This window comes from Acomys russatus, chromosome 2, assembly GCF_903995435.1.
Source record: "Acomys russatus chromosome 2, mAcoRus1.1, whole genome shotgun sequence".
Taxonomy (NCBI): domain Eukaryota; kingdom Metazoa; phylum Chordata; class Mammalia; order Rodentia; family Muridae; genus Acomys; species Acomys russatus.
The window spans coordinates 106,441,550-106,469,364 of NC_067138.1; the positions used below are offsets into that span (position 1 = coordinate 106,441,550).

A 27,815-nucleotide genomic window follows, 5' to 3' on the forward strand; every position below is an offset into this window, starting at 1 on the left:
ACACTGAACGTATACCTCAGACTGACATGCAGACCTTCCTGAGCAGGTAGCAAGAATAGTGAGAAAGCTTTGACTCTTTTTTTCCCCTCTTTTTTTAGTATTTAAAGTAAGTTGTTATGGATAGTACTTTTTGTGAACTCTTTGTGCATATCTTTTACCAAGTTTCTGAAATTTGAGAAAAATAAGCAAAGTATTTCTGCAACGATTCTGATAAGCATGTGATTTATCCTCCAGTTGACTGATGCGGTGTCTTGTTTTGCTTTCTGTTGTGATTAAACACCATGACCAAAAGCAAATTTGGGGAGGAAAGGATGTCTTTGGCTTACTGCTTGCAGTCCATCACTGAGGGAAGCAAGGCAGGAAATGAAGTAGAGGCTATGTGCATTGCTGCTTACTGGCTTCCTCTCCGAGGCTTGCTCAGACTGCTTACTCATACCCACAGGCCAGGGGTAGTTACCACCCACAGTGGGCTGGACCCTCCCACGTGAATCACTAGTCAAGAAAATGCGCTACAGACTTGCCTACAGGCCTATGAGATAAAGGTGTCTTCTTAATTGAGGTCCCTCTTCTCAGAAGACTCCAGATTGTGTCAAGCAGACAGAAAGGCTGACACATAGATGGCAAATCACACTGATAGATTTGTTTCATGGAAGTCATCCTTTTAATTAAAAAAATTTTAATGTAAAAAATAATTGGTTTTGTTGTGACATTTTCTTTCTTTTCTTTTTTCTTTTTTGTTGTTGTTGTTGTTGTTTGTTTTTGGAGACAGGGTTTCTCTGTGCAGGCTTGGCTGTTCTGGACTCACTTTGTAGACCAGGCTGGCCTTGAACTTACACCGATCCACCTGCCTCTGTCTCTTGGGTGCTGGGATTAAAAGCATGCACCACCACGCCCAGCCATTGTGGCATTTTCACACACATGTGTCATTCATTGTACGTTGATCATCTTCCACATCCATTCATGTTCCCCCACCATGGGTCCCCCACCATGGGTCCCCCACATAGTCCCCTTCTGATCTCCGTTCATTTATGTGTCTTTCTCCATATGAAAGAAAACGTGCCACATTTTACTTTCTTGGTTCCTTCCTGTCCCCCTCCCTCCCTTCAGCGTCCTCTCCATGGTCTGCTTTCTATTTTATGCTCCTTTCACCTTACACCCTGATGATAGCCCCTTCCCTCCTCCCTCCCTCGTTACCTCCCAGTCCCTCCTCCATCCCTTATGCTCAACTGCCCTAGTCCTCAGAAAGAGGAGCCCTTCTCCCCTAACATCTGACCTCAGCCTATCAAGGCTCATCTGCCCTGCCTGTATTCTCTTCCTCTGTGGCGTGGCAAGGCTGCCCCACCAAGGGGAAGTGATTTAACGCGTGGGCACCAGAGTCCATGTCAGAGGTAGCCCCTACTTCCCATATTATAGGACGCTTGAGAAGACCGTGCTGCCTGTCTACTACGTCTGAGCAAAGGGTCTAGGTCCTCACCATGCCTTGTCCTTGATTGGTGCGTCAGCCTCTGCAGAAGTCCCTGGGCCCAGATTTGTGGAGCTCCTGGCTCCTCCAGGTCCCTCTATTCCCCAGTTCTTCCATAAGATTCCCTGGCTGTGTGTCTCGGCATCTGTTTGGATCTCCTGCCCTGTGGAGTCTTTCAGAAGACCTCTATGGTAGGCTCTCCTCCTCTTCCTTCTCTTCAACCCCTTCGGTGTCTATTCTGTGTCCTCCTCGCTATTTAGTGTCTCTAGCTCTGTGTATTGCATGTGGGTGGCCTGTATTTGCTATAACAACCCTTCTCCCTATTTCAACATCAACTTGTCGTGTCCAGCTGTCTGCTCTTTGAGAAGCTCAGTGTTGCTCTGTGAGGCCAGGTGGCCCACTCCCTGGGCCTCTTCCAGAAGGTTCCTTGGTTACCTCCGAGCTCCATCTGGAGACAGTTTTGTTACCTCTTTGTCTTTCTGGTGCTACATTTGACTGTTACACAAGATTGTCCCTTCCGTTTGCCTTGTCAGCATTTGCTGTAGCTTTGTAAGATGTTGTACACTTTCTTCACTTTTATTCTGTGTGATTTGGATTTTCTGTTTTTCTTTGTCAGCCTTAGGAAAGAGTATTCTATTTGGTCCTTTCAGAGTACCAGCTTTTGTTTTTCCCGTTGTTTCTAAATCTTCCTCTCTTGCTTACTTCTGCCTTTATTTTTATTATTTTCTTATTTCTGCTTTGCGTTTTTACTTTCTCCCTTCTTTTTGTTGATAGTGGGGAGTGGTAAGGTTAATTGTTTCCCATCTTTATTGATGTCAATCCTTAACTCTTACTTTCTGGGTTGGATGTTGTTTTGTTTTGTTTTGTTTTGTTTTTTGGTGCTAGGAATAGGTACTCTGCCATTGAGTTACACCCCTCGCCCCCTAATCTTTTCTTCTTTTTTTCTTTTTTTAAAATCTTATTCTATGTTAAGTACATTTATAGGCTGGTATGATAGTGTATTAAAGCCCAGCACTGGGAGAATTGCTGTGTGTGCAAGGCCACACTGGGCTATGTAGTAAGTTCCAAAGAAGCCAGAGCCATGGGATAAGACTAGCTGAAAAAAAAAAAAAAAAAAAAACACAAAATAAGTAAATAATAAAGAAATACATTTACAGGTTTCCTTCTAACAAATACTGTATTCACATGTCATAAATCTTGAGGTATGGATTTTCAATTTTGTGATTTTTTTTTTTAATTAAAAAATTATCTTATTTTGTTCACATGAGGGTTTTGCTCTCATATGTGTGTGTGCCCCGTGTGCATGCCTGGTCCCCACAAAGGCCAGAAGAGAGTCAGATCCCCGGAACTGGAGTTCCAGTCACTTGTGAGCCACCTTCTTGGTAGGAATCCAACCCCGGTCTTCTGGGAGAGCAGCCAGTGCTCTTAACCGCAACCTTTATCTCCAGTCCCCTATTTGACTTCTTGTTGTTGTTGTTGTTAGCGTAGAAAGAAAGTATTCATGACATTCTCATATGTAAATACCATACACTTTCTTCTTATTTGCCCCATTAGCCCTCTTCTCTCTTACTGGTTCTGCTTTCTCCCCCTGCTTTTTTACTATGTGTGTGCATGTGTGCATGCATATGTATGTGTTTGTGCACATGCGTGTGCGTGTGTGCATATGTACAAGTATGCATGTGTGTGCACGTGTGTGTGCATGCACATGTCTGTGTATATATGTGTGTCTGGTGCCTGTGTGTGTCTGCTTGTCCATATATGTGTATATAATCCATTATCCTCTCATTTCCTTCCCCATACTCTGTAGACTTTCCTTCCTCTTAGAGTCCCCTCCTGAGTTCCATGTCATATATATGTTTAAGGGAACATACACATACTTAAGTCTCGATTTCATATCTGAGAAGATGTCAATATTTGTTGGAATATGGCTCATTTTGCTTAGCATAGTCATCTCCAGTTCCATTGTTTTCCTGAAAATGTCATAATTTCCTTCTTCTTTGTAATGTAGTAAAGTTCCATTATGTGTAAGTGTCACGTTCTCCTTATCCATCCGTCTGTTGGGTATCTGGGTTTGTGTCATTACTTAGCTATTGTGAGTAGAGGAGCCAGCTTGGATGTGCAGCTAACTCAGTGGTGCGTTGACTTGGAGCCCTTCTGGCATACACCCAGGAGCGGCACAGCTGGGCCAGATGCTACTTCTATTTTTAGTGTTTAGAGGAGCCTCTATAGAAACAGATGTCCAGGGTGGCTTCTTCAGGTCACCCCACCCCCGCAGTGAATAAGGAAGGGTTCTTTTCTATGTCCTCTTTAGCAGTAGCAAAAGTTTCACATCAATTTTTGTTTACACATGATGGCCAACTCATTTATTGTGGTTAAATTACCAGTGTTGCCTAACAGTTGCCCCACTTCAAGCACCACTTCTTGTCAATTTATCAGTATTGCCTATTAATGTTTATTATCAGTCCTATATTTATTATTATAGCAGTATTTTTTAACCTGCTAGCAATCAAGACACAGATACCTGTTATATTTTAAAATAGCCTTTGTTAACCTGGGGCAGGGTAGATATTAATCCTCTAAACTACTTCTCATAGTGGGGCAGGTATGGGAGATCTGTCCCAATCCCATGCCATCTAGTTCTCATAATTTCCATCCATAATCCCAAATACTTGCTAATTATCATCATCTGGGCCAAGTCTCCATCCATGCTGGCCATGTGCTTCTCCTCCAACTAACCCATGATGACACGACCCTCCTCTCTCTTCTCCTCTGGTCTCTCCTCTTCCCAAGATTTTCTCTGTCTCCCCACGCCTAGGAACCTTAGCCATACCTATCCCATTAGCCCATCCCGGGTGTGACAGCCTTTTACTAATTGGCATCAAAATACATCAGACCAACACTCATTGGCCATTTGTATTTTTTCCTTTGATAACTGTCTATTCAAATCACTTACTGACTTAATCATTTGCGTGTTTCAGGTGTGTGTGTGTGTTTAATTTTTGTGGTTCTTTATCAATTCTTGTCTAATGTGTCGTTAGAAACATTCCTAAATGCTTTTCACAATACCTATAGAAACACCCAGAATAACCCTGAAGACTCTAGAAGATACAAGGCCTTCCATGTTATGGATTGGCAGAATTAATTATGTGAAAATGAGCGTGCTACTAGATTCAGTGCAATCCCGATGGAAATCGCGATGGCATTCTTCACAGAATTGGAGAAAAAAGTCATCATAAAATTCATAAGGAAGTAGAAAAGATGCTGGGCACCAAAGTGACCCTAAGCAGAACCAGCAACGCTGGAGGCATCACATTACCTTATCTCAGGAACCAGAACTATACAATACCAGCGTTAAACAGACACACAAACCAAGGGAACAGAACAGAGGGGCTGGACACCATCGCAGGCAGTGCAGCCACTTATCTTTGAGAAAGCTGTTAAAAACATACACGGAGGGAAAGGCAGCTCCTTCAACAATGGTGTAGGGAAAACGGATAGCCACGCCAAAGAATGAAGCTAGGTTCTTCTCCCGCCCAGCACAAAAGTCAGCTCCAAATGGACAAAAGGGCTTAATATAAGCACTGAATCTCAGAAACTGTTAGGGGGGAAGAGAGAAGATATGATATAAGCACAAGGAAGAAGGTTCTAGAAAAGCATTGACAAGTGAGAGTGCGCAGTGCGAAAGCTCCTGCATGACTAAGGAAATAGCCAGCTGCATCATGGGACATTCCACAGAATGGGAACCCGGACTTCTCCCTTTTATATTTGAATCATGTTTATTTCTTATCTTTTGCTTTAGTTAAGACTTTGAACACTCTGTTTAAGAGTGGACAACCTGGTCTCTTCTATTTCCTGGTTTGGTTGCTTTTCCACATAGGTTTGTCATATGGCACCTGTAGTTCTCCTGTTTCCCTAAATTATCCCTTAGTTTGTCATTGGGATGAAGACCTGGGACTGAAGGCTTTTCTATGTCAGTTGAATAATGATGTGATTTCTGGCCTGCGACACATTTATGTGTACTGTATTTATAGATTTGCATTTGTTGAACCATAGACTCTTCCCAGGTCCCCAAGGTAGCTCAGTACTAAGCAGTAGTTTTGCTCTCAAGGCGGCACTTTGCCTTAACCCTCTGAGCTTGGGGAGCTCCTCTGTGCTCCTGACCAGTCTTGCTTGAAAAGTCGCTGTCTCAGTGTGACAGGCAGCTGGAATTTGAGACTTGATAGCATTGTGATCCTGTCCTGTGAGTAGGGCTGCCCATCTCTTGCCTCCTGTCTTACCTGTTGGGTGAGGTTTCTGGTTCACCTGTGCCCACAGGGAGCCACAGGGCTGAAGCTGTACCAAGCTTGGCTTGCTCTTTCTTTTTGGCCCTTTCCTGTTTCTCTGCACTCTTCGGATGCCCTGTCATCCCTGGATCTTGACACTCTTACGTTTTTTTTTTTTTTCCTCTCTTTGGACTAGTCTTTTCTTTTCTTTTGGTTTTTCAAGACTGAGTTTCTCTGTGTAGCCTTGGCTGTCCTGGACTCCTTTTGTAGACAAGGCTGGCCTCGGACTCACAGCAATCTGCCTGCTTCTGCCTCGAATGCTGGGATTAAAGGCGTGCACCACCACACCCGGCTGAGTCTTTTTTTTTTTTTTTTTTTTTTCTTATTTTGATATTTCTTCTTCACATGATCAGCTTCTAGCCTGCAATATTGCCACGGCTCTTCAAGTTATTTTTCTGTTGGATGTTTTGATTGATTTATGGTTGGAAAACAGTCTGTGCTGTTGACCTGGAGATAAGGCAGGGTTGTGAGCTCTGTGACTTGTTCTGTGGCCAGTTTCTCATGAGTGTGTCATTCTTGCTTGGAAATGGCTTGTGCACTGCTTGAGGGTTATAAAATTGCATGTGCACACACACGTGTGGCAATATAGTTTGGTCTTATTATTATTCATCTCTTTTCCATCTCTTTTCTTTATTCCTTTACCATCGTCAACTGTTAGTATCTTAGAACAGAAGTGTTTCTCTATAAGGATAAGTCTTTCTAGTTTACTTATTCTGTAGTTTCTCCAGATTTAACAGTGCCTTCTTAGCTAGGTATCAGTGGCTGATCATGCTGACCATTTTATCAGAATGCATTTCTGAGAGGGTTCCTTTCTGATGTTACCTGGTGCCTTCAGCTTTCTTTGGTGTTTATATCTGTCCCTTCACCTCAGCCTTTCTGTCTCTCTGTGTGTACATGTCTGATAACTTACATTTAAAAAATATGAAAGTCCATGTCTCTTTATTGGTGCATTTAAAAAACCTTTTAGTGTGTATTTGATTTTTGTTCAGTTGGTATTTTGGGTGTCTGTTTCCTTATACTTTCTTTTAATTAAATGTTTCGCTTTTTTTTTCATATTTCTAACTATTGGAACTGTCTTCTGCTTGTCAGCTATGCATTATGTCTTTTAATTAATATTTATCTTTTCTTTTTTTGTTTTGTTGTTGGTTGGTTAGGGTTTTTTTTTGAGACAGTGTCTCACTATGTAGCCCTGGCTGTCCAGGAATTCACTGTTTAGACCATGGTGATCTCAAACTCCGCGATCCACCTTCTCCTGCCTCTGGAGTGCTGGGATTAAAGATGTGCACCACAGTACCTGGCACTTTGATTCATTTTTTTAAATGTTGTATGCATAGATGTTTTGCCTGTTGTATGTCTGTGTACCACATGGCATGCGGTGCTCATGGGGGCAGAAGCAGGCATCAGCGTTACAGACTGTTGTGAGCTGCCGTGTGTGTGCGAGGGCTTGACTGCAGGTCCTCTGGAAGAGCAGCTATCACTGCTCTTAACTGCTCTCCAGCCCCTTATCTTTTAAGAAGCGGGAGTGGGAAGCAAGCACACAGCTATGCCACAGTGTGCACCGGAGGTCAGAGGTCAGCTTTTTCCTGAGTCTTTTCTCCTTCCAGCTTGCTTTGCGGCATAGCCTTCTTTACTGTTTCTGCCACTGTGCTGTGTATTCCAGGCTGGGTGGCTTGTGCGTTCTGGCGGATTCTTCTCTCTCTGCTTCCCATCTATGCTGGGTTTGCCTTACAGATATATGCCTCTGCTGTCAGCTTTTTATGTGGGATCTGGGGTTTGAACTCGAGTCTTCAGGGTTTTGTGGCAAGTACTTTTATAGGGTAAGCCATCCCCTAAGTCTCTATTCTATCTGTTTCCTACTGGTGATTGTTCCTTTCTCAGTACCCTTGTCTTTCCACTCCACTCACTCAGCGCCATTCAGTTTGCTCCTTCCTGTTCTGTTTGCCATGGTGATAATAATGCCCAATTCTTTTTGTTTTTGTTTTTTTTAAAGATTTATTTATTTATTATTATGTATACAATTCTCTGCCTGCATGTACACCTGCATGCCAGAAGAGGGCACCAGATCTCACTATAGATGGTTGTGAGCCACCATGTGGTTGCTGGGAATTGAACTCAGGACCTTTGGAAGAGCAGTCAGTGCTCTTACCCTCTGAGCCACCTCTCCAGCCCCAGTATGCCCAATTCTTTACTTTGGAATTACCCTGAATATTATGTACTATCTGTACTTTAGCTTCCACATGTCACACAGCACGGTCTTGCCTTTGTCTCTTTTCTGATCGCAGGGTTTCCTCCCAGGGAGTTTTGAGTGAAGGCATTCATGTGGTGAGAACTTGAGAATGTGGGCAGTGGGAACAGTTTTCTTCTTTCTGGTACTAGAGCACTAGCTTTCCTGCATGTAGAAATCTAGCTTCAGAGGGTTTTCCCTTAACACTCGCGGGGTGTTGGTTCGTTGTCTCCCTTGTCTAGTGTTTCCAGGGAGAACCTGCTTGTAGCTGGCTCCTCGTGCCTTAGGAGATGCGTTCCCACTGGAGCGTTTGATAGCATTGTCTTCTTTTTAATTTTTTTTTTTTAAGTTTTGCTTTGGTGTTGATAAACTTTATGACTACTGGGTGTAGGTGTGCGTTTTTTTTAACTGCATGTTTGGGACACCAGGTGGTTGATGATTTTTCTGTGCCCTTTAATCCCTTTTTAATAATGCATGCTTCTCAGCTATTTTCCAAAAGATGCCCCTCAGCTCTTCCTGTCCTGCAGGGGCCTCTGTTGAACAAGTCCTAGCCCCTCGCCTCTGTCCTTGTCATCTTGCTGCAGCTGTTGGCCTCACCTTGCTCTTACTTGTTGTTTCTTTAACTTCATCTTTCAGATCACTGATTTCTTTTGAATCTTTTTTTTTTTTTATTTAACCTGCCTGGTAAAGCACAGAATACAGGTTAAGAGGAACGCTTTGGGCGTCTCTGAAGCCTTTGCCTACAGAATAGGGACATCCATGCCAATTTATGGGCTTGCTTTTGAGGGCCTGGGACCTAACCCATGTGATGTACTTGGAGCAATTCTGTTTATAGTAAGCAAGGGCTGCTTTTGTCTTCATGTGTTTGTTTTTCATGCTAGCACTTCCTGCTGGACCTTATAACTCGGTGTTTTTGCTCATGTTACTAGTTTTTAAAAAAATCTGCTGCCCATTTTAATGCTACTTTTTTTTTTGGGTGGGGGACATCCATTGTGTTCAGTGGGCAGTCTTAGTTTCTTGTCTGTTGCCTCTGCTTTCTCTGTCACAAGCAGTCCTGCCTGCTGCCTTTGAGTGACGCCAGTTGCCAGATGTCCAGTTATTGTTTTCTTTGAATACATATTTTCTGGGGTGGGGTCAGCTTTATCCTCTGCCAATGCTTATAGATTAGTGAAAGGGTTGATGTATAGCTCAGTGATTAGAGCAGTGTGCTGCTCCTAAGCCCCCGTACATAAACATGCACACGACTTTGATAGATGGGAAGAGTAGAGAGAAAGCCTGAGTTCTGTTAGGATTTAGGGAAGACAGGCAGGGAAGGCTCTGGCGGGCTGTCCTCTGGGCTTTCCTACCGCACTGGACACTGCCTCACAGAGCCTCTGCATGTCGCACCTGGCCCTCTGTTTCTAGACTTCCTGTTCCTGAGTCGTGATGCCTCACTGTGCTTGTGGGTACGAGGAGGAGCTGAGAACACTGCTAGATGGTCAGTGACCAGCATCCTCCTGCACCAACACCATCTGGTCCCTGCCCCCACCACATGCGTACATACCACCTGCTGCTCAACCTTGGTTTCTGCGGCTTCAGTGGCCCATGAACCCAGCTCCCCTGAAGGAACTGACGGTAGACGAAGCTGCACAGTGCCCCCTACCAAAGGCCTCCCTGAGCTGTCCTGTTTCCGTATCTGTTTCTGGAGTCCATATTTCTTTCCCTCTCAATTTTATAGACTCCGGATAGGAGAGGAACCTAACTGTACTTGTCAGTTCTCCCTTTTCTTGTGGCCATATGTGTATGAGTATAAATACGTAGGTATATATGTGCATATACACACACGTATACATACATACACACACACGTACATACATGTAGGTATATATGTGCATATACACACACGTATACATACATACACACACACACACACGTACGTACATGTAGGTATATATGTGCATATACACACACGTATACATACATACATACACACACCCGTACGTACATGTAGGTATATATGTGCATATACACACACGTATACATACATACACACACACGCGTACGTACATGTAGGTATATATGTGCATATACACACACGCATACATACACACACACACACGTACATACATGTAGGTATATATGTGCATATACACACACGTATACATACACACATACACACACGTACGTACATGTAGGTATATATGTGCATATACACACACGTATACATACACACACACACGTACGTACATGTAGGTATATATGTGCATATACACACACGTATACATACACACACACACGTACGTACATGTAGGTATATATGTGCATATACACACACGTATACATACATACACACACACGTACATACATGTAGGTATATATGTGCATATACACACACGTATACATACATACACACACGCACGTACGTACATGTAGGTATATATGTGCATATACACACGTATACATACACACACACACGTACATACATGTAGGTATATATGTGCATATACACACACGTATACATACATACACACACGCACGTACGTACATGTAGGTATATATGTGCATATATACACACGTATACATACACACACACGTACATACATGTAGGTATATATGTGCATATACACACACGTATACATACATACATACACACACACGTATGTACATGTAGGTATATATGTGCATATACACACGTATACATACATACACACACACGTACGTACATGTATGTTTATATGGCTTTGCTACTGAAATATACATATATTGGACTTTTTTGCATATGCATGTATGGCACTCATGTATGTATGTATGTGTGTTTACATGTGTGTGAGGGTACGCATGCTCATGTGTGTGTAGGCCCCAGGTTACTGTCAGATGTCTTCTTTGATCCCTCTCTACTTTATGTACCTAAGCATGGTCTCACACTGAACTGGGAGCTCAGCCATTCAGCTAGTCTGGCTACCCAGGTTGCTCTGGGAATCCCCTATCTCTACCTCCCCTGTGCTGGGATAATAGGCAGGCCGCATGCCAGCCTGGCTTTTTTATTACACTTGTTTATTCATTCATTCCCACCTGGCTTTTATGATTTCATTCATTCATTCACTGAAAGAGAGAGCTCTCTGTGTGTTGGGGCGGTTGCAAATGCCGCTGTATATACTACAGAGGTTAGTGGGCAGTTTTGGTGAGCTGTCCTGCCCTCCGTGTGCACCCTGGGGACCCTGACCCACTAAGCCATCTCTCTGGCCCCACACCAGCTTTTCTGTGGGTTCTGAGGGGATCTACACACTCCAGTCCTCACACCGATGTGACAAACATTACCTGCTGAGAGAGTCATTCACCAACCATCAGAATGCTTTTCAAACTAAAAGTTGACACTCATTTTTAGGTAGCTGCATAGCTTTGTTCATCTTTGTTTGTGCTGGAGGATTAAGTAAGTGAAATAAACTTTCAGAATAAGAAAATTCTGTTTGAAAGTCAGCCTTCATTCCCCCTTTTTGGATCAACAGTCTAATAAGGCTTCCTGGAGTGTGGGGCACTGTCAGTGTATTATCACTTTGCTAGGAAATCAATATCTCCTTGCCATTGTTTGGTTGGTTGGTTCTTTTTTTCTTTTTCTTTTCTTTCTTTCTTTCTTTCTTTCTTTTTTTTTTTTTTTTTTTTTTTTTGCACTTTTTAATGAGACTTATTATATTAACTGTTAGTTCATTCAAAGCCAGTTGTTGGACAGATGTTAGATGAAGACTGTGTGTGGACACGTACCATTGTAGTTGAGAGCTGTGCTAGAAAACACATACTAAGTTTATGACAAAGTGAATTGTGTTTGTCAGGAGAGAGGTCTTAGGTGATGGCTTGCAGGAGGAATGCCGTCAGACTTTGTCTTTTTTGCACTTAATGCTTTTTCTGGTTTGTTTCTATCTATGCTAAAGATGCACAGTAACCAAAAGGGATTACTGCCAGAGCCAAATCCGGTACAGATTATGAAAAGTTTAAATAATCCTGCCATGCTACAAGTTCTTCTGCAGCCCCAGCTGTGCGGACGAGCACTGAAACCAGGTAAGCAGCCACAGTCTTCTTGAGCAGACTGTCGACGCAAGTTTGCTTGCGTTGCATTGTATGCGAGATGTAAAAAATTCACTGTGTTATCAAATGCGCTTAAGCTTGTCTGACTCTCTTCTAAGAACTATTAATGATCATGAGTCATCTGAATGGTGCTGTGCCTTGGCTTTTCTGTGGGTTCAATCTACTTGATTTATACTTCCGATTTCTGTACCATTCGTAAATGTTAAATATTAAACCTTCAGTTAAGCTCTTTGTTGCTGACAACTTCTAAACCTGCTAATGATGGCGCACCACTCTGCTGTGGCCTGGATGAACCAAGAGTATGGAGCCTTTGTCTGTAATCATTTTGGTGGACTTATCTTGGTGAATATGCAAATTTGTTTCATTTGTGTTCATCTTTCTCTATTGTAAAGAACAAAGCAGTCTTCCTTTGGCCCATCAGACGGAAGCACCATCTTCTAATTATCCAAATCTTTATATGAGCACTGTCCATTGGCTATCACGCTATCTGCTGTTCTTTTTCTGGTATTTCCTCCTGAAACAAACAGCTTCACATAACACAAGATTTCCGTGTTACTGTTATGAAGAAATGATGCCCGTACTCAGTACTACAGTTTTGAATAAATATATTTAGCTTAAGCATACTCAGTGTGTTTATTCCTGTTCAGTGCCAGCTGGCCTGATGCTGACTCCCATGGTAAGCCACACAGACACAGAAATTAAGGGCACAGTCCTCTTTGTGGCTGCCCCACTTCAGACCTGGGCTACAAGTTAAGGATTCCCTTGGCTACCTTTATCTCTGACCAACTAGCTATGCAAATTGGGAGTTGCCAGGACCCTTCACTTTGGTACTCTTCTAGAATGTCTTATAGAATTCAGGAAAGTGTCGTATTTATGATTATAATTTTACAAACAAAAGACCCCTAGTGTGAGGATTCCTGTGTGCAGGCCATGACACTCTCCAGCATGTCGTTGGTGTGGGAAATTTTTTTGTTTTTTGTTTTTTGAGACAGGGTTTCTCTGTGTAGCCTTGGCTGTCCTGGACTCTCTTTGTAGACCAGACTGGCCTCAAACTCACAGCAATCTGCCTGCCTTTGCCTCCCAAGTGCTGGGATTAAAGGTGTGTGCTACCATGCCTGGCGAAATTTTTTTAAAATATTGTTACTGACAATTTTCGATGTGTATGAAATATCCTGTTTACTCTTTGCTTTCTTTAATCTCCTCCCCATCCTTATCACCCACCCCAGCCCTCCCAGTCCCTTTCCCAAACTCGTGACTTTTGATCTTGTTTTATGATCTTGTTTTATGACCCATTTAATTGGGTGACCTGTGAGACCATGGGCTCAAGATTATCCATCAGAGCCTGGTGGGGTAACCAGTGAATACACAGCTGAAGCCAGTGACTCTCCTTCTTCCTGAATGGATCAATAGCAAACAGTTCAGCTGTGAGGGGTAGGGAGGGCATCCTGAGCCTGTCTCTGTCCATACTTGACTCTGGGTGGACCCATTCCTTCCTTTTTTCCCCTCCCCATGCTGCCCTGACACAGGGTTTCTCTATGTAGCACTGGCTATCCTGGAACTCACTCTGTAGACCAGGTTGGCCTTGAACTCACAGAGATCCTCTTGTCTCTGCCTCCCAAGTGCTGGGATTACAGGTGTATGCCACCGCTGCCCAGTTGGTGGGCCCATTCGTGTGCAAACCAGTGCAGGCAGATGTGCAGCTGCTGTGAGACTGTGATTGTAATGGCTGTGTGTTACCCAGAAGATGACATCACAGTTGTCTTCTGGCTCTTACATCCTCTATTTTCCATGATGCTCCCTGAGCCTTGGGGGGCGGGGGGATGGTGTAATTGTCTTATTTAGGGCTGAGCATTGATCTGTCACTTATCTCCTACCCTTTGTGGGCCATGAGTCTCTGCATTGCATTCATCACTGTTCATGTGAAGGAGAGGCTGCCCTAATGAAGGCCGAGAGCAGCACGTTTCTCTGGATACAAATCTAAGTATTTAGAGGGTCGCTTGATACATTGCTGAAAACAGTGCTCAGTTCTCATTCTAACGCTCATCATCTCCGTGGCTGTGGGGTTTGGCCAGGTTTACAGTGTCAGCTGTGGATTCCCTCCCGTGGATCGAGTCTCACATCCAGTCAGAGAACTGTTGGTTACCCTGTAACAGGAAGGCAGCTGCTGCCCAAGTGGACTCACCTTGCAGGGCTGTGAAAACTAGCATCAGGGTCGACACTTCAGCTCAGATCTAGCTTGGCTTTCTTACGTCATACATCCAGGCTGCGTAGCATGTTTAGTTTGCTTTTATGGTTGGGATAAACATCATGACAAAGGCACTTGGGGAGGAACGGGTTTACAGGTCTCACTCACAGTTGATCATTGAGCGAAGACAGTTCAGGGACTAAGGCAGGGATCACAGAGGAGAGTGCTTACTGGTTCGCTCCTCACTGCCTTCTCCATTTGCTTTTTCATACAACCTAGGACCACCTGCCCAGGAGTGGCATCACCCATACTGGGATGGGGCCTCCCATATCAATCATTGATCAAGAAAATGTACCACAGGTTTGCCCAGAGGCTAGCCTTATGGGAGCATTTCTCAGTTGAGGTTATTTCCTTTGTCCAGATGATTCTAGTTTGTGTCTAGATGACAAGACAAAAAAACCAACCAACCAAACAAACAAACAAAAATAAAACCAAAAAACCACCCAGACAACAAATCCAACTAGCACAAGGAGATACCTCACCCTTGGCACTGAGGGTTTTAATAACCCTCAGCTTCTGGGAGCAGCGTTTTCCAGCCGTGCAGGGTCTTTTTAGGAGTTGGAACTTTGATGGGAGTTTTGCTGTGTGGAAAACAGTCCCCCCTTAATGCATTATATCTAGATTTTCTGGATTGTCCTAAAACATGATGTTCACAGACAGGACAGCCCACCACTGTTGGTTGCTATTGATCAGCACAATGCAGTAGCCCTTCGATCCTGTTGCCACAGCATTTCTCCTGAGGCACTCTTAAGATCGCTCTAGTGTTTAAAGACACACACCATGCACTTGGGTCTTTTAGAAGTGTTAGCCACATCTCTGGATGGTGGGCATCTTTAACAATTCTGCCCCAGTATTATTGTCGTCTTTTTTTATCTGATATTGTATATTTCTACTCTGCTTTTCTGTTTGGATTGGTTCATGGTTATGCAGGAATATGGTTTTGGTTTTGGTTTTTAGACTTTATTATTTGTATAGGGGATGGGTCTGTATACATGAATGCGGAGACCCCTGGAGCTGAAGTTACAGGCAGTTGTGAGCCTCCTGACGTGGATACTAGGAACCAAACTCTGGTCCTCTGCAAAAGCAGTATGTGTCCTTCATCACTGAGTCATCTCTTCCGTCCCAGGAGTGTGTGTTTTTAATGATGTTTAACGTTACTGTCTCTATTTTAAGAGGTTTTAATGTTTACATGGATGATGAAATTACTTTCTGCTTTTTTGTTGTTTGTTTTATTTTTGTTTTTTGCTTTTTGTGGTTTTGGTTGGTGAGAGGAGAGGGGTAACTTCCCACCTCTGTGAGCACAGGCCAAGCTGCAGAGTGCATGCAAATTGTACTTTTGTATTCTCTTGGACAGTGAGTAGGTTCTGGGTTCCAGATTGAGGTAAAGTTGCAATGAGGATTTGTCTTTATTTACACCTACACTTTCATTACCTTGAGTTAAATAACTGGTTGCAGATTTGTCTCATAAAGTAGACGGACACTTAAGTTGTAGACTCCAGTTTGCTCAGCACCATGACTTGCATGTCGTATCTGATACTTTCTAATTTGGGTCTTTCTGCAGTGTGGCCAGGTATGTTGGTAACTTGGTGCGTTGCTGTTCTTTTGCTTTGAGGTGGGAACTCACTACCTGGCTCGGAATACAGGCGTGCCTCAGGGTTTGCTCTGTTGCACGTACATCCTGAGAGGCTATCACTAGGACCTTTCCTGAAGGCTACTTTGTGATATATTACAATAATGGGTATCATTTTTCCATAACAATAATTAGATAAAATTATGATGTATTTTCTATCCAATTTCATGGTTCTTTTTTTCTCTGTATATTATCTATTCTGGAAAATATCTCTTCTGAAATGTACATGGTATTTGGAGTCAGAATTAAGAGTGTAGTTATTACCCTTTATTCCTCTTATCTGGTAGTTTCTTTGGAGAGAGGCTCTCACTGTGTTACTCATGACTGGCCTGGAACTTTCTGGATAGACAAGGCTAGCCTCAAACTTACAGATATCTGCCTGGCTCTGCCTCCCGAGTGCTAGAATTGCAGACACGTACCACTACGCTCTGTTATATGTACTTACGTCGTATCTTTTTAGTTTTTATGATGTAAGAATTTCTGCACATGTATATTATCTTCTCTAAAGGATTTTCCATAAGGCTTTTAAGGATGAGGGTTACATCTTTCCCCTCATCCTGCCTTCTGACAAAAATCCCCCAAACACCTGACAAAAAGAAGGCATTGAAGGACGGAAGGAATGCCTCCTTGGGCCTCAGACACTCACATGGTCCATGTACATATGTGCAGGCAAAACACACACACACACATACACACACACACACACACACACACACACACACACACACACACACACACGAGATGAAAGGCACTGAGCAGCGACCAAGGCTTCGATCAGCGCTATGCTGCCAGGGGGTGAGTGCTGGCCGGGCAAGCCTGTGTCTGGTGCTGAGACATAAAGACAAAGTGTTGCTCTTCTACAGTAAATTCCAGGACTGAACTGCAAGGAAAGGAGCCTGCCACTCTCAGCCAGCAAGCGATGAAGCTTCTGTGCAGGTTAAGTTTTGGAAGAGATGCTTTGGAACATGTTGTCTTTTTTCTGTCCTTTTGACTTTGACTGACTCGGATCTTTTCCGCAGTTCTCGGATTCGCACCCAGCTTGTCTCATCTGCTGAGTCCGTCCCTCCCCTCCGCGCTGTTGCACTTCAGTAAAACACAACAGGTTTGTACCCAGCGCTGAAGATTTGGAATGAATGCTTCGGTCTTCCCTGCCCATGCTGCAAAATGGGTTCTTATGTAGCTCAGGATGACCTTGAACTCCCAATTCTCCTGTCCCCATCTCCCAAGGACTGGGATTACAAGTGTGCCAGAGCTAGTCAAGAAGTTAACTGAGCATTTTGCTTTTTAAAAATATACTGCCTGCCCACCACCTTTTGTAGTCTGGGGTTATCCTAGAGTTTATTGATGCTGCCAAGTGCTTTACTGCTCACCTGCATCTCCAGCTTCCTTTCCTTTAACTTTTGATTTTGATAAAGAGTCTTCCTGTAGTGGTCAAGGCTGGCCTTGAACTCGGCAGGTAGACCTTGAACTTGCCATCCTCCTGCCTCCACCTCCTGAGTAGCTGGAATTTATAAGCCTGTGCAACTAGACCTGAGAGAGAGCACCCTTAATAAGAATAGTCTATAAAATCACAAGACAAGTGTGTGTAATCCAGTGCTAATGAAAACATTTACCAGCCCCTGCTTGTAGAACATTAAGAACAGAATACTTATTTTGTGGTATGTTTATGCTAGATAATGAATAGGGTGTGTCTGTGCATGTGTGTCTGTGTTGGGGGCGAGCAGAGATGGGCAGAATGTGTGCCATGGGTGTGCATTTAGAGGTTAGAGGTCAGCCTTGGGTGTGAGTCTGCTGCGTCCAGCAGCCTAGCAGGCTCTCAGGGTTCTAGTGATTTTCTCGTCTCCACCTTCCATCTTCACGTAGGACTGCCAGAATGACAGGCTAGGGGCTTTTGGTGGGTTTGTGGGATTCGAACTCTGGTTCTCATCCTTGCATAGCAAGCACTTGACCCACTCAGCCATTTGCCAGTCCTAAAGGACCAGTTTCAAACAACTTTACATGCAGTCTCAACTCAGGACAAATGTATAGAAAAAAATGAGCAATAGCTATTAATCCTCACCTTTTAATCCATGTTATAAAATAGTTCACATGCTTGTGAGAGTGAAGAATATTTTTCTTGTATTTTCAGTTAAGTGTTTTAAGTGTGCACTTAGACATGAGTATCTGACATATTAGAAATAAACAGTACTTGTTAATTTCAGAATATAAAGACACAGATCTATGTACAAACAAGCTATGTTATTACTCAGATAGAATGGAAGAAATGAGTGCGTGGTGCTAAAGACAGCTGTTTTGTCCTTGTGAGTCTGGGTCTTGCTAAGTAGCTCAGGCAGGCCTCCAACTCAGGAGCTCCTGCCTCTGCCTCCCGGGCACTGGCATTAAAGGTGTGTGCCACTGTTCCCACTCATCAACCCAGCTTTCTAGAGGGAAAGAGGGAAGAAAAAGAACCCTGGCCACATCGACAGTAGTTACCTTTCTGTTGCAGTGATAGAATACCCTGAGAAAAGGATGATTTGGGGAGAAGAGGTTTATTTTGGATTATGGTTTCAAAGGCACAGTAGTGCCTGCGACATCAGTCACAAGGCATGGTGGCAGCAACAGGAAGCTGACTGCTCACACTTCAGGTCCAGGAAGCAGAGAGAACAGGAAGGGGGTGAGGCTATAAACTCCTAACCCTCATCTCTACGGACCCACTTCCTCCAGCAGCCTGCCTCTTCCTAAAGGCTCCAAACTATGCCACGAAGTGGGGAGCGTTTCTTAGTCAAAACACCACATCATGTTTTTCTTTCCATCTTTGCTGTCTTGTTCAGGACGTTACAGGGCCTTTACTCATTCACTCACTCCATTGTTTTATTGAGTAAGTACATGTGCTAAATGCTGCTAACCATTACAGCTACAGCATTGAACAAACAGTCTCACAGTCTCTGTTGTTTTTCAAAGAGTATGAAAAGTCGGATGTGATGGCTCATCCCTATAATCCCAACACTGGGAAGGCCAAGGCTGGAGGATGACTCCATTTAGGACCAGGCAGGTCTACATAGTAAATTCTAAGCCAGCCTGGGCTACGGAGTGAGATTTGGTCTCAAAAGAGCAGTAAAAAAAACCCAACAACAAAACAGTTGAGAGAACAGAAATTAATTGCAATCAAGTATGAATAGTGACAGGAAAGGGGGATTCAGGCCACTGAAAACGGCCCCTTTGATTAGGGCAGAGGATGTTGTCCTGTGGCCGCAGCCTTTGGGGGAGTGTTGAACGACCATTTCACAGGCATCTCATATCAGATATGTACGTTAGGACTCAATAATAGTAGCAAAATTAAAGCTATGAAGTAGCAACAAATGTAATTTTATGGTTGCGGGGGGGGGGGGGGTTCACCACAACATGAGGAACAGTATTAAAGGGTCGCAGCATCAGGAAGGTTGAGATCCACTGTGTTAGGAGAAAGACCAGAAATGTAGTGTTTGCTACTTTTAAGGCCTGCAAGTCCCTCTATCTCCAGAGCTCACTGCATCTCACTGTCCCAGAAGTGGCTTCCTTGAGCAGGGGTGTCCTCCCTGAGTGCCACCGAACTGACCCAGACTTTCCCTAAAGAGTCTTGGGGTTTCAGCACACATGTTAGGCCCCCAGGAAAGCCTCCCTTTCCCCTTTGCGGTGAACTAAAGTTGCCCAGTGTTTGTTCCTGTGTGTGCTGGTAGATCCCTCACAGTGCTGTCGTTTGCAGTGTCGATTGTTTTTATATTGAAAGTCTTCTTTCTGGGGACATGATGCGCAGCGGCGGATCACACACTATTTCTCACTAGATAGTACGCTATCCTATTCATAATAGGTGTGCGGTAAACTTTGTCAAGTGATTAAATCAATAAATTCATATTTCACCATTATTAAAGCCAGGAGAGAGGGGAGGGGAGGAAAGGAGGACAACGGAGAAAACGTGGAATCAGTCTCATGTTACCTGCGAGCGAAAGCCAATTATGTTTTTATTAAGAAGTGGACTTTTTATTTTTGTTTCTGTTTGTTGTTGTTTTCAAGGCATGGTCTTTCTGTATAGCCTTGCCTGTCCAGGAACTCACTTTGTAGGACCAGTCTGGCCTCAAACTCAGAGATCCACCTGCCTCTACCTCCCAAGTGCTGGAATTAAAGGCACGCACTAACCAACTGGCTAAGAAGTGGCTTCTGTTTTCCAGACTAACTTGAGAATTGAACTTTAAGATGAGTTGATTATACAACAAACAGTTCTTCAGAACGTGACTGACTTGATGTCTCCTTAATTCCGCAGAGCTCAGCTGTGGCTAATGCCTCGCCCTTGCTCCTTCAGAATCTTTCTCACCTACCCTTGGGACAGCACCAGCTGATGAAGTTGGACACTACGCATACTAACAATGTAAGTCTTTCATCCCTCTCCTGCGCTCAGCCCGTTGATGAGATGGTGAAACTCGCGTGTGTAGCTGTCGTCACTGGGCTGTTTTTCCACCATGGGAAACCGGCTTCCTCCTTCCCCTTCTTTTGTAGAGGCCTGGCTTGCTGGGAGAACCTCCCGCCATGGTGCTGCAGCCTGCCCTGGCGATCGGGCCACCGCTCCCACTGAAGACAGACCTAGGACACCATGGAGAAGTACACAAAAGTAAATAACCTACTTACCAAGAAGTCCTTGTGCTGCCAGCTTTCAGAGTTGAAGATAGTTTACCTATATTCCTCTTTTATTTATAGGATGATTAAATTCGAATCTTGGTCATTTAAAATTTCAAGAGCCCTGTTGCCTCATCTGGTTTTGATATTGATGTTATTAATGGCTTTGCTTCCATGCCAAGATGAGACGGCCCCTGCTGGATGGTCTTCAATATTTCATGCAGGTTCACAGCAGTGCCAGGAGAAGACATAGCTCCGTGTGATGCTGACATTGGCTAACAGCACTTTCCTTGCGTCCCCAGCTTTTATAAAAGGAATAGCATTTGTAAATTTAAGTCCTGTTGACTTGAATCATTTTTAAATTATATCTTCAAAATAGTACTTGGAAGAAAACTGATATATATGCTCTGGGCACATGGTAGGCAGAATATTTTTGTTTTAGAAAAATAGAATACCAGGGTTTTATATTTTATTGTAATTTAGAAAAAAAATAGTATACCAGGTTTTTTTAAAAATTGTAAATTAGAAAAGCACTTTCAGTTTGAAGCGTGATTAAAAGGTCAGATGTGAGCGTATAGACTGAAAACAGCACCACTATTCTGTAAACCTAAGTAACACATTTTGTCTCTTACATATAAAATTGGCTAACCAAGTGGCCAAGTAAGCAAGTTGACTCTGACTGTTGAAGTTGACCAGGCAATGGTTAATTGCCAAAAACTTTCTTGGTATGATGGGACCCCGTCATTCTAAACTCTTGGACACTCCACAACTAAAAAGCTACACAAATGCTTATAGCTCATATTAATGTTAGATAATAAGCACTTTGCTGTCTCGTGTGCTATTTTAAGAAGGCCGACAATTTACTGTCTAAATAAACATATTAGAAATGGTAGAGGAGCCAGAGGTAGCACTTGACCTGTTTAGTGAATTTGTGAAATGGAAATTTGATTACATCATCAAAACAAACTGTCAGTTCCTTCTTGACGTCTTGCCCAGGCCGACCCTGTGCTTCTGAGTCCAAGTGCTCTTATCTTTAGCCTCAAGCTGACATGCTTGCTTGCTTGTGTGTTTGTGGGGCAGGGCACACATGTGCTGTGGTGTGAAGGAGGCAAGTAGCAGACAACCTGTGGGAGGTGGTTCTCTCCTACCCTATTTCAGACCTCAGGCTTTAAACTCAGGCTGCGGCCAAGCACGGCCTGTGCTCAGCTTTCCCACCAGCCCAACTTACAGACTCTTAAAATAGAAATGACAACTAATTTTCCTAGGAAAAAAAAAGTTATTCTTCTCAGGAATTTTCTTCCTATAAATAAAAATATATAACTTGTTAATTTAGTGTTTACTACTAAGTGTTGACTTCAAGGACAACAGTGGCACACTAGCGTTGACATACCAGACCTTTCCACTTAAAAATAGTGTCATTTCTATTATTTGTGGGTTTCTGTGCTTAAATCCTCAAACCACTGTCAAGGTCAAGTTGCCAGTGTAAAGATACTGAACTCAAGTTGAAGAGATGCGAATCAGCCAGTGCTCAACAGCTGGGGAGGCTCGCTAACCAGGCTTACTGTCGAATCAGCCAGTGCTCAACAGCTGGGGAGGCTCGCTAACCAGGCTTACTGTTGAATCCAAACTAATCTTAGGAAAGCTGAAGAATTCTTTAAACATGAGACTCAATTACTCTTTTTTTTTTTTTTTTTAAGTTTTTTGAGATAAAGTTTCCCTGTGTAGACCAGGCTGGCCTTGAACTCACAGAGCTCCACCTGCCTTTGCCTTCCTGAGTGCTGGGATTAAAGGTGTACGCCACCACCGCCCAGCTTCAATTACTCTTTTCAAATATGGAAGTAACCAAATTGCGATGATTGGACATTTTTAAGTACTGGTATAATTTAAATGTCAGAAAGAGACATAAGTTTCTAAAACATTAATTAAAACATATCATTAAGATGTAATGTGTGTTACATAGAAATTAGTGAAAGTTTAAAAAGCATTATTGCTGCCAGTTTTTGCTTTTTCTTGAATTTGTAAGCTCTGGCCTCACCGCCTGGACTTCCCAGACCCCTAATAGGCACAGGAGGGCCAACTGTGCCTAGTGTAATCAGGGTTCTTTTGCCTCTGTGGTTTACTACAGCAACTAATCTGATCCCAGCTCCAGCGACCCTGGCAGCCGGGCTGGGCATGCTGCCATTCTTCGCACAGCAACTCCCTGCTGGACAAGCCGGGCCGGGCCGTGGGACCACTCAGGAGAAGCAGTCCGCCTCAGCAAGCATCGGTGAAGCTGGTTTCTCAGGGTCGCAGCACTATCTGCAAACCCTCCCAGGCCTTCCTGCGGGAGGCCCGCTGACAGGCCACCAGAAGACACAGCAAAGCCAGCCCAAAGGCCCAGAGGTGGGCTCAGGGGTAAGCAAGCACACAGAAGAGTGGCTATTCCCGCGGCTGCCTTTCCTTTTAGTCCCTGAATTGTGGCGTTGTTCTAGCTCTGGTTCCAGCTGCTAGTGTTTGGTGACTGTCCCCACTGTGGTCTCAGCACCTTCTCATCTGTGGTCCCAGTTGAGACATCTCTTGAGTTACCGTGACTTGGTTAAGGGTTGGATTTCTTACTCATTTGAATGCTAATCAAGTCCCTGGAGCACAAAGTATTCAGCAAACGTAAACGGGATGAACGGATACATTGCCATGTGATAGAGACGACAAGCAACCCTGCAGGTCCCTGAGGCACACGGAGCCGTCTCAGACAGGTTCCACCACCCACACACAGCACTATTGGTCAGGAAAGCATCAGGAACATACAAGGGGCTGTGGCTCTCAAATACAGAAATGAACACTCAGGATTATTCTTTCTTTCTTTCTTTCTTTCTTTCTTTCTTTCTTTCTTTCTTGTTTGTTTTTCAAGACAGGGTCTCTCTGTGTAGCCTTGGCTGTCCTGGACTCGCTTTGTAGACCAGGCTGGCCTCGAACTCACAGCGATCCTCCTGCCTCTGCCTCCCTGAGTGCTGGGGTTAAAGGCGTGCACCACCATGCCCTGTGGGATTACACTTTCTTTATTGTGCTTATTTAAAAAGAACCAATTTGAAAAGAAAACTAAGATCCTAGCTTTATCCCGCTTATATTAACCAGCCTGTGGTTTAAAAGTCTGTGAACAAAGAACAAAGAGTAAGAAATAAGAAATCTTTCAGGAGAACAAGGGCCACAGTGCAGGCTCAGGCCTCCGTCTCGTTTGGTGTGTTAAAGGCTGTGCCCCCAAGGCATATGAACACACAGTGTCCTGTCGAACACAGACAATCTCAGAGTTAGCTCATGAAATCTTTTCTTTTCTTGGTATTACTGTCGGGACTAGAGAGGAACCAGCTTCATTTGTGTCACCTGATTTTAGCCACATAATTGGAAATTTAAAAAAAAAATTTTTAATGTGCATTTTTTTTTTTTTTTTTTTTTGCCTGCTTGTATGTGTGTGGGTGTCAGATCTTGGAGTTATAGACAGTTGTGAGCTGCCATGTTGGTGCTGGGAATTAAACCCCGGTCCTCTGGAAGAGCAGTCAGTGCTCTTCACTGCTGAGCCATCTCTCCAGCCCAGGAAATTTAAATCTTATAGTAAGTGTTAGTGCCATATCTCTAGAAATATGGAATTAGCTTTTTTTTCTTGCAAAGATGAATTCTCTAAGATCAAGTGAGAAGACACAAGGTGCCTCAGGTTCTACTTCGTTCGTAGAATTCTGTGACTAGGGCATTATTTATTTTTCACTGGGATTGTTGAGACAGGGTCCCTCTATCTAGTCTGGGTTGTCCTGGAGCTGGCTGTGTAGAGCAGGCTGGCCTCGAACTCAGAGATCTGCCTGCCTCTGCCTCATGCGTGCTGGGATTAAAGACATGCACAGCTGCACCCAGCTAGGGTCCACAAATGATCACACTGTACAAGATATGTTGAAAAATAAGTCTTTGCACATTTTTAATTTTAATAAATATTTTAAATAAGAATGCATTAATTGTATGAAATGAAAGATTCTGTTGTGACTTTTTTGTGTGTGCGTGTGAAGGACTCTGATAACCCGCATTCTTTTCTTCGCTCATTAAGCACCTCATCTTTTGTTTTTGGTGACTAGGCTGCCTCTAAGAGTCAGACTTCACTCTTGGGAGAACCACCAAAAGAAATTCGGCTCAGTAAAAATCCGTATTTGAATTTGGCAAGCGTGTTACCCAGTGTGTGCCTGTGTAAGTGAGGACTGCGCGTCGGCATGGAGAATCCCCGAAGACTTCTGTAACGACCTCTGCTTTCATCTTAACTTAGTAGAAGCTCATGGTGCCTATGGACAAGGCTAAGCCCTAAATTGTGACCCAAGTCTTTAATAATAAGTCCATTATTTGAAAAAAATATGAAAATGAAAACAGTTAAAAATCTGTACAGCTGTATTTTTATTGATAGCAAAATAATTTTATTCAATTAAGTCACAATTGAAAATAACAAAGGCAATGGCTTGCTTAGTGCACTGATGTCATTTATAGGGCAGGTAGAGTCACTATTCTACGCTAGAGATGGAAGCCTGGAAATGACGTAGCCGATGCATCCAGATACCCTAGCTGCACGCCTATCAGTCAGGAGAAATGGACTCCCGCTTTGGCCTTCAGTGGTTATGAGCCAACTCTCACTCAATCACGGTCCTAAAATAAAGACAGCAATGAGAAACTGAGGCACACATTACTGGTGCCCGGTAGGGGAGAGGGTGAATATGCAGAATGGAACACTGTGACCTAAAAGATAATCACTCAGCTGGGCGGTTGTGATGCACGCCTTTAGTCCCAGTGCTCCAGAGGCAGAGGCAGGTGGACCGCTGTGAGTTTGAGGCCAGCCTGATCTACAAAGTGAGTCCAGGACAGTCTAGGCTACACAGAGAAACCTTGTCTGGAAAAAGAAAAAAAAAAAAAAAGAAAGAAAAAGAAAGAAAAAGAAAGGAAGAAAAAAAAAATCACTCATTGATGATGTAGCCTCTAAAACCATTTTAAAATGAAAAAGTAAAAATGTGTGTCACGTGACTGCAGTTGTTATTGAAGCTCTGATCTTAGCAGAATGTGTTTGTGCAAATGTGTGTCATAAACCTGGAGGGATTGTCAACGGCAAGGAAGGAGATTAAAGATTACTGTAATTTTTTTGATATTCATTTTTGGCATTTTACAAAGCATGCCTTTAAACATTAATTTACAATTACGCTTAGGGAAAAGGTATGTGCTGTTTTTCTATATCCAGAGCATTGCTGACCTCACCTGAAAATTGACATTGACACCTGATGCCTTAGCAAAGGTGCTTAGTTAACACTTTATAATGCCTTGATGTAGAACAGTGGTTCTCAACCTGTGGGTCGTGACCTGTTCAGGGATCACATATCAGATATTTACATTTATGATTCAGAGAAGTAGCGATGGAGTAATATTCTGGTTGGGGATCAACGCAACGTGAGGAACTGTATTAAAGGGTCACAGCGTCAGGAAGGGTGAGAGCCACTTATGTAGAATATTTGTCTATTGGGGCTGAGTATACAGCTCGGTGGTGGAGTGCTTGACTGTCATTCTTGAGGCCCTGGTTTCAATGCTCAGTACAGAAGAAGAATATTTTTTATGCGTGTGTGTGTGTGTGTGTGTGTGTGTGTGTGTGTGTGTGTACATATTTCAGAGGTTTCCATTATTTTACCTATGGCAAGCTTCCATTTTCAGTTGCTGTAATGACTGAAACAGTATATAATTCCTCCTGGAAGAAATAAATACAAATATTTCTTGGCACCATATTTGAAACAAAGCTGAGTCCGTGCGTTTTGTGCTGCTTGTGATTTAGCGAATCACTGACTGTGGCCTTGCTTTTGCCTTTAGCAGCTGCAGGGAAAGGTGAACCACAGAAGACTGGAATTACAAGCAACCTTCTGGATGTAATTGCTCAGGGAAGTGAGTCCCAGCATGCACTGGAGAAGTGCATCACTTATTCTCCACCTTTCGAGGATTATGTCCAGGTGAGTGATGCACAGGTCGTGACAGTACAAGGATGTGTTGGCTGAGCTCCCCGCTGAGACCACACTGTGTGCTACCTCATGACTGCGTTAGCTTAGGAGGACGTGGAGGGTGGTAGCTCTTCATCATCATTTGAAAGTTGGGAATGAGTTCAAGAGATGATTTAATATTATTTTATACCAAATATTTACTTTTTACAGTTTTACTAGTGGTCATCAAAATACAGCCCATAGATGAAACTACAGCCTGCCTCTTGTTTTTTGGTTGCATATAATACATCTGTTCATTTACATATTTTCTATAATGCTGCCATACTGCCATACCCAGTGAAATAGACCTACACGGTTTACAAGGTTACATTTTTTTTGCTACCTGACTCTCTCCTTAAAATTCTGCTGCCCTCTGTTTTAGATGAGTGTAAGCCTTAGACATCCAAGAGAACACATTTTTTTTTTTTTTTATCATTGCTGACATTCACAGGCATTCCTGTACTAACTCTAGTAGCGTGTTTGACTTTAGGGGATGATCTCACTATATAGACTGGCCTTATGCTCCCCATGCCTCAGCCACCAGAAAGCTGGGCTCGTGTGTGCGCACCACCTTGCCCAGCCGTATACAAAGTGATAGCGTGAGAGAGGAGCCAGCCCTCAGCATCTACAGGAGGTTTGGTCAGGGCCCCCGTGGATGCTCTCATCTCACCTGTACGGTGCCCTGTGTGCAAATCTCCTCCATTCTCTGAGCCTCTTTAAATGACTTATAATTGCTGATGCAGCGGAAGCGTTATGGAAATACACTGTGTTGCTTAGGGGTTGATAACAAAGAGAGGCTGTGTGTGTTTGGTACAGGTGCAGAGTTTTTCAAGTATTTCCAACGCGCAGTTGGCTAAACGTATGGAGCATGGAGTATTATTTCAAGTTATGTTCACAAGTTCTGTTGACACGGTTAGGTAGTGTGGCCTGCTTAGCTTAAAGAATGGGGCTCAGAGTGAGTGTTAGGAGGAAGACATTTTCCTGCTTCCTAAGGGTCCAGCTTTGTTAGTGTGTTCAGAAATGACATGGATAATTCACCATTCACTGATTACATTTATATGTAAGGGACACGAGTTAAACTATTAGAGATAAATAGAATCATTTAAGAATAATATAGTTGTGAAGATTAGACACAACCAAGATGTTCAACAAAGACTGAGCAAGCAAATTATGTCATGTTTACCAGTAAATACAACTTGGATACTTAACGTGATATAATGTGTAACCAGAGGG

At 43.4% G+C, this 27,815-nt stretch overlaps 1 protein-coding gene across 1 annotated transcript in view; it reads left to right on the forward strand.

Annotated features, from left to right (window-relative positions):
* The window catches only part of Raver2 (ribonucleoprotein, PTB binding 2), a 141,239-nt gene that overhangs the window by 104,949 nt on the left and 8,475 nt on the right, over positions 1-27,815 (forward strand). Inside the window, exons 5-11 of the mRNA XM_051164734.1 lie at positions 11,914-12,040; positions 16,962-17,044; positions 20,219-20,323; positions 20,452-20,563; positions 22,694-22,950; positions 24,663-24,771; positions 26,419-26,555. Coding sequence (XP_051020691.1) covers positions 11,914-12,040; positions 16,962-17,044; positions 20,219-20,323; positions 20,452-20,563; positions 22,694-22,950; positions 24,663-24,771; positions 26,419-26,555 — 930 coding nt within the window. The remainder of the gene's footprint in view (positions 1-11,913; positions 12,041-16,961; positions 17,045-20,218; positions 20,324-20,451; positions 20,564-22,693; positions 22,951-24,662; positions 24,772-26,418; positions 26,556-27,815) is intronic.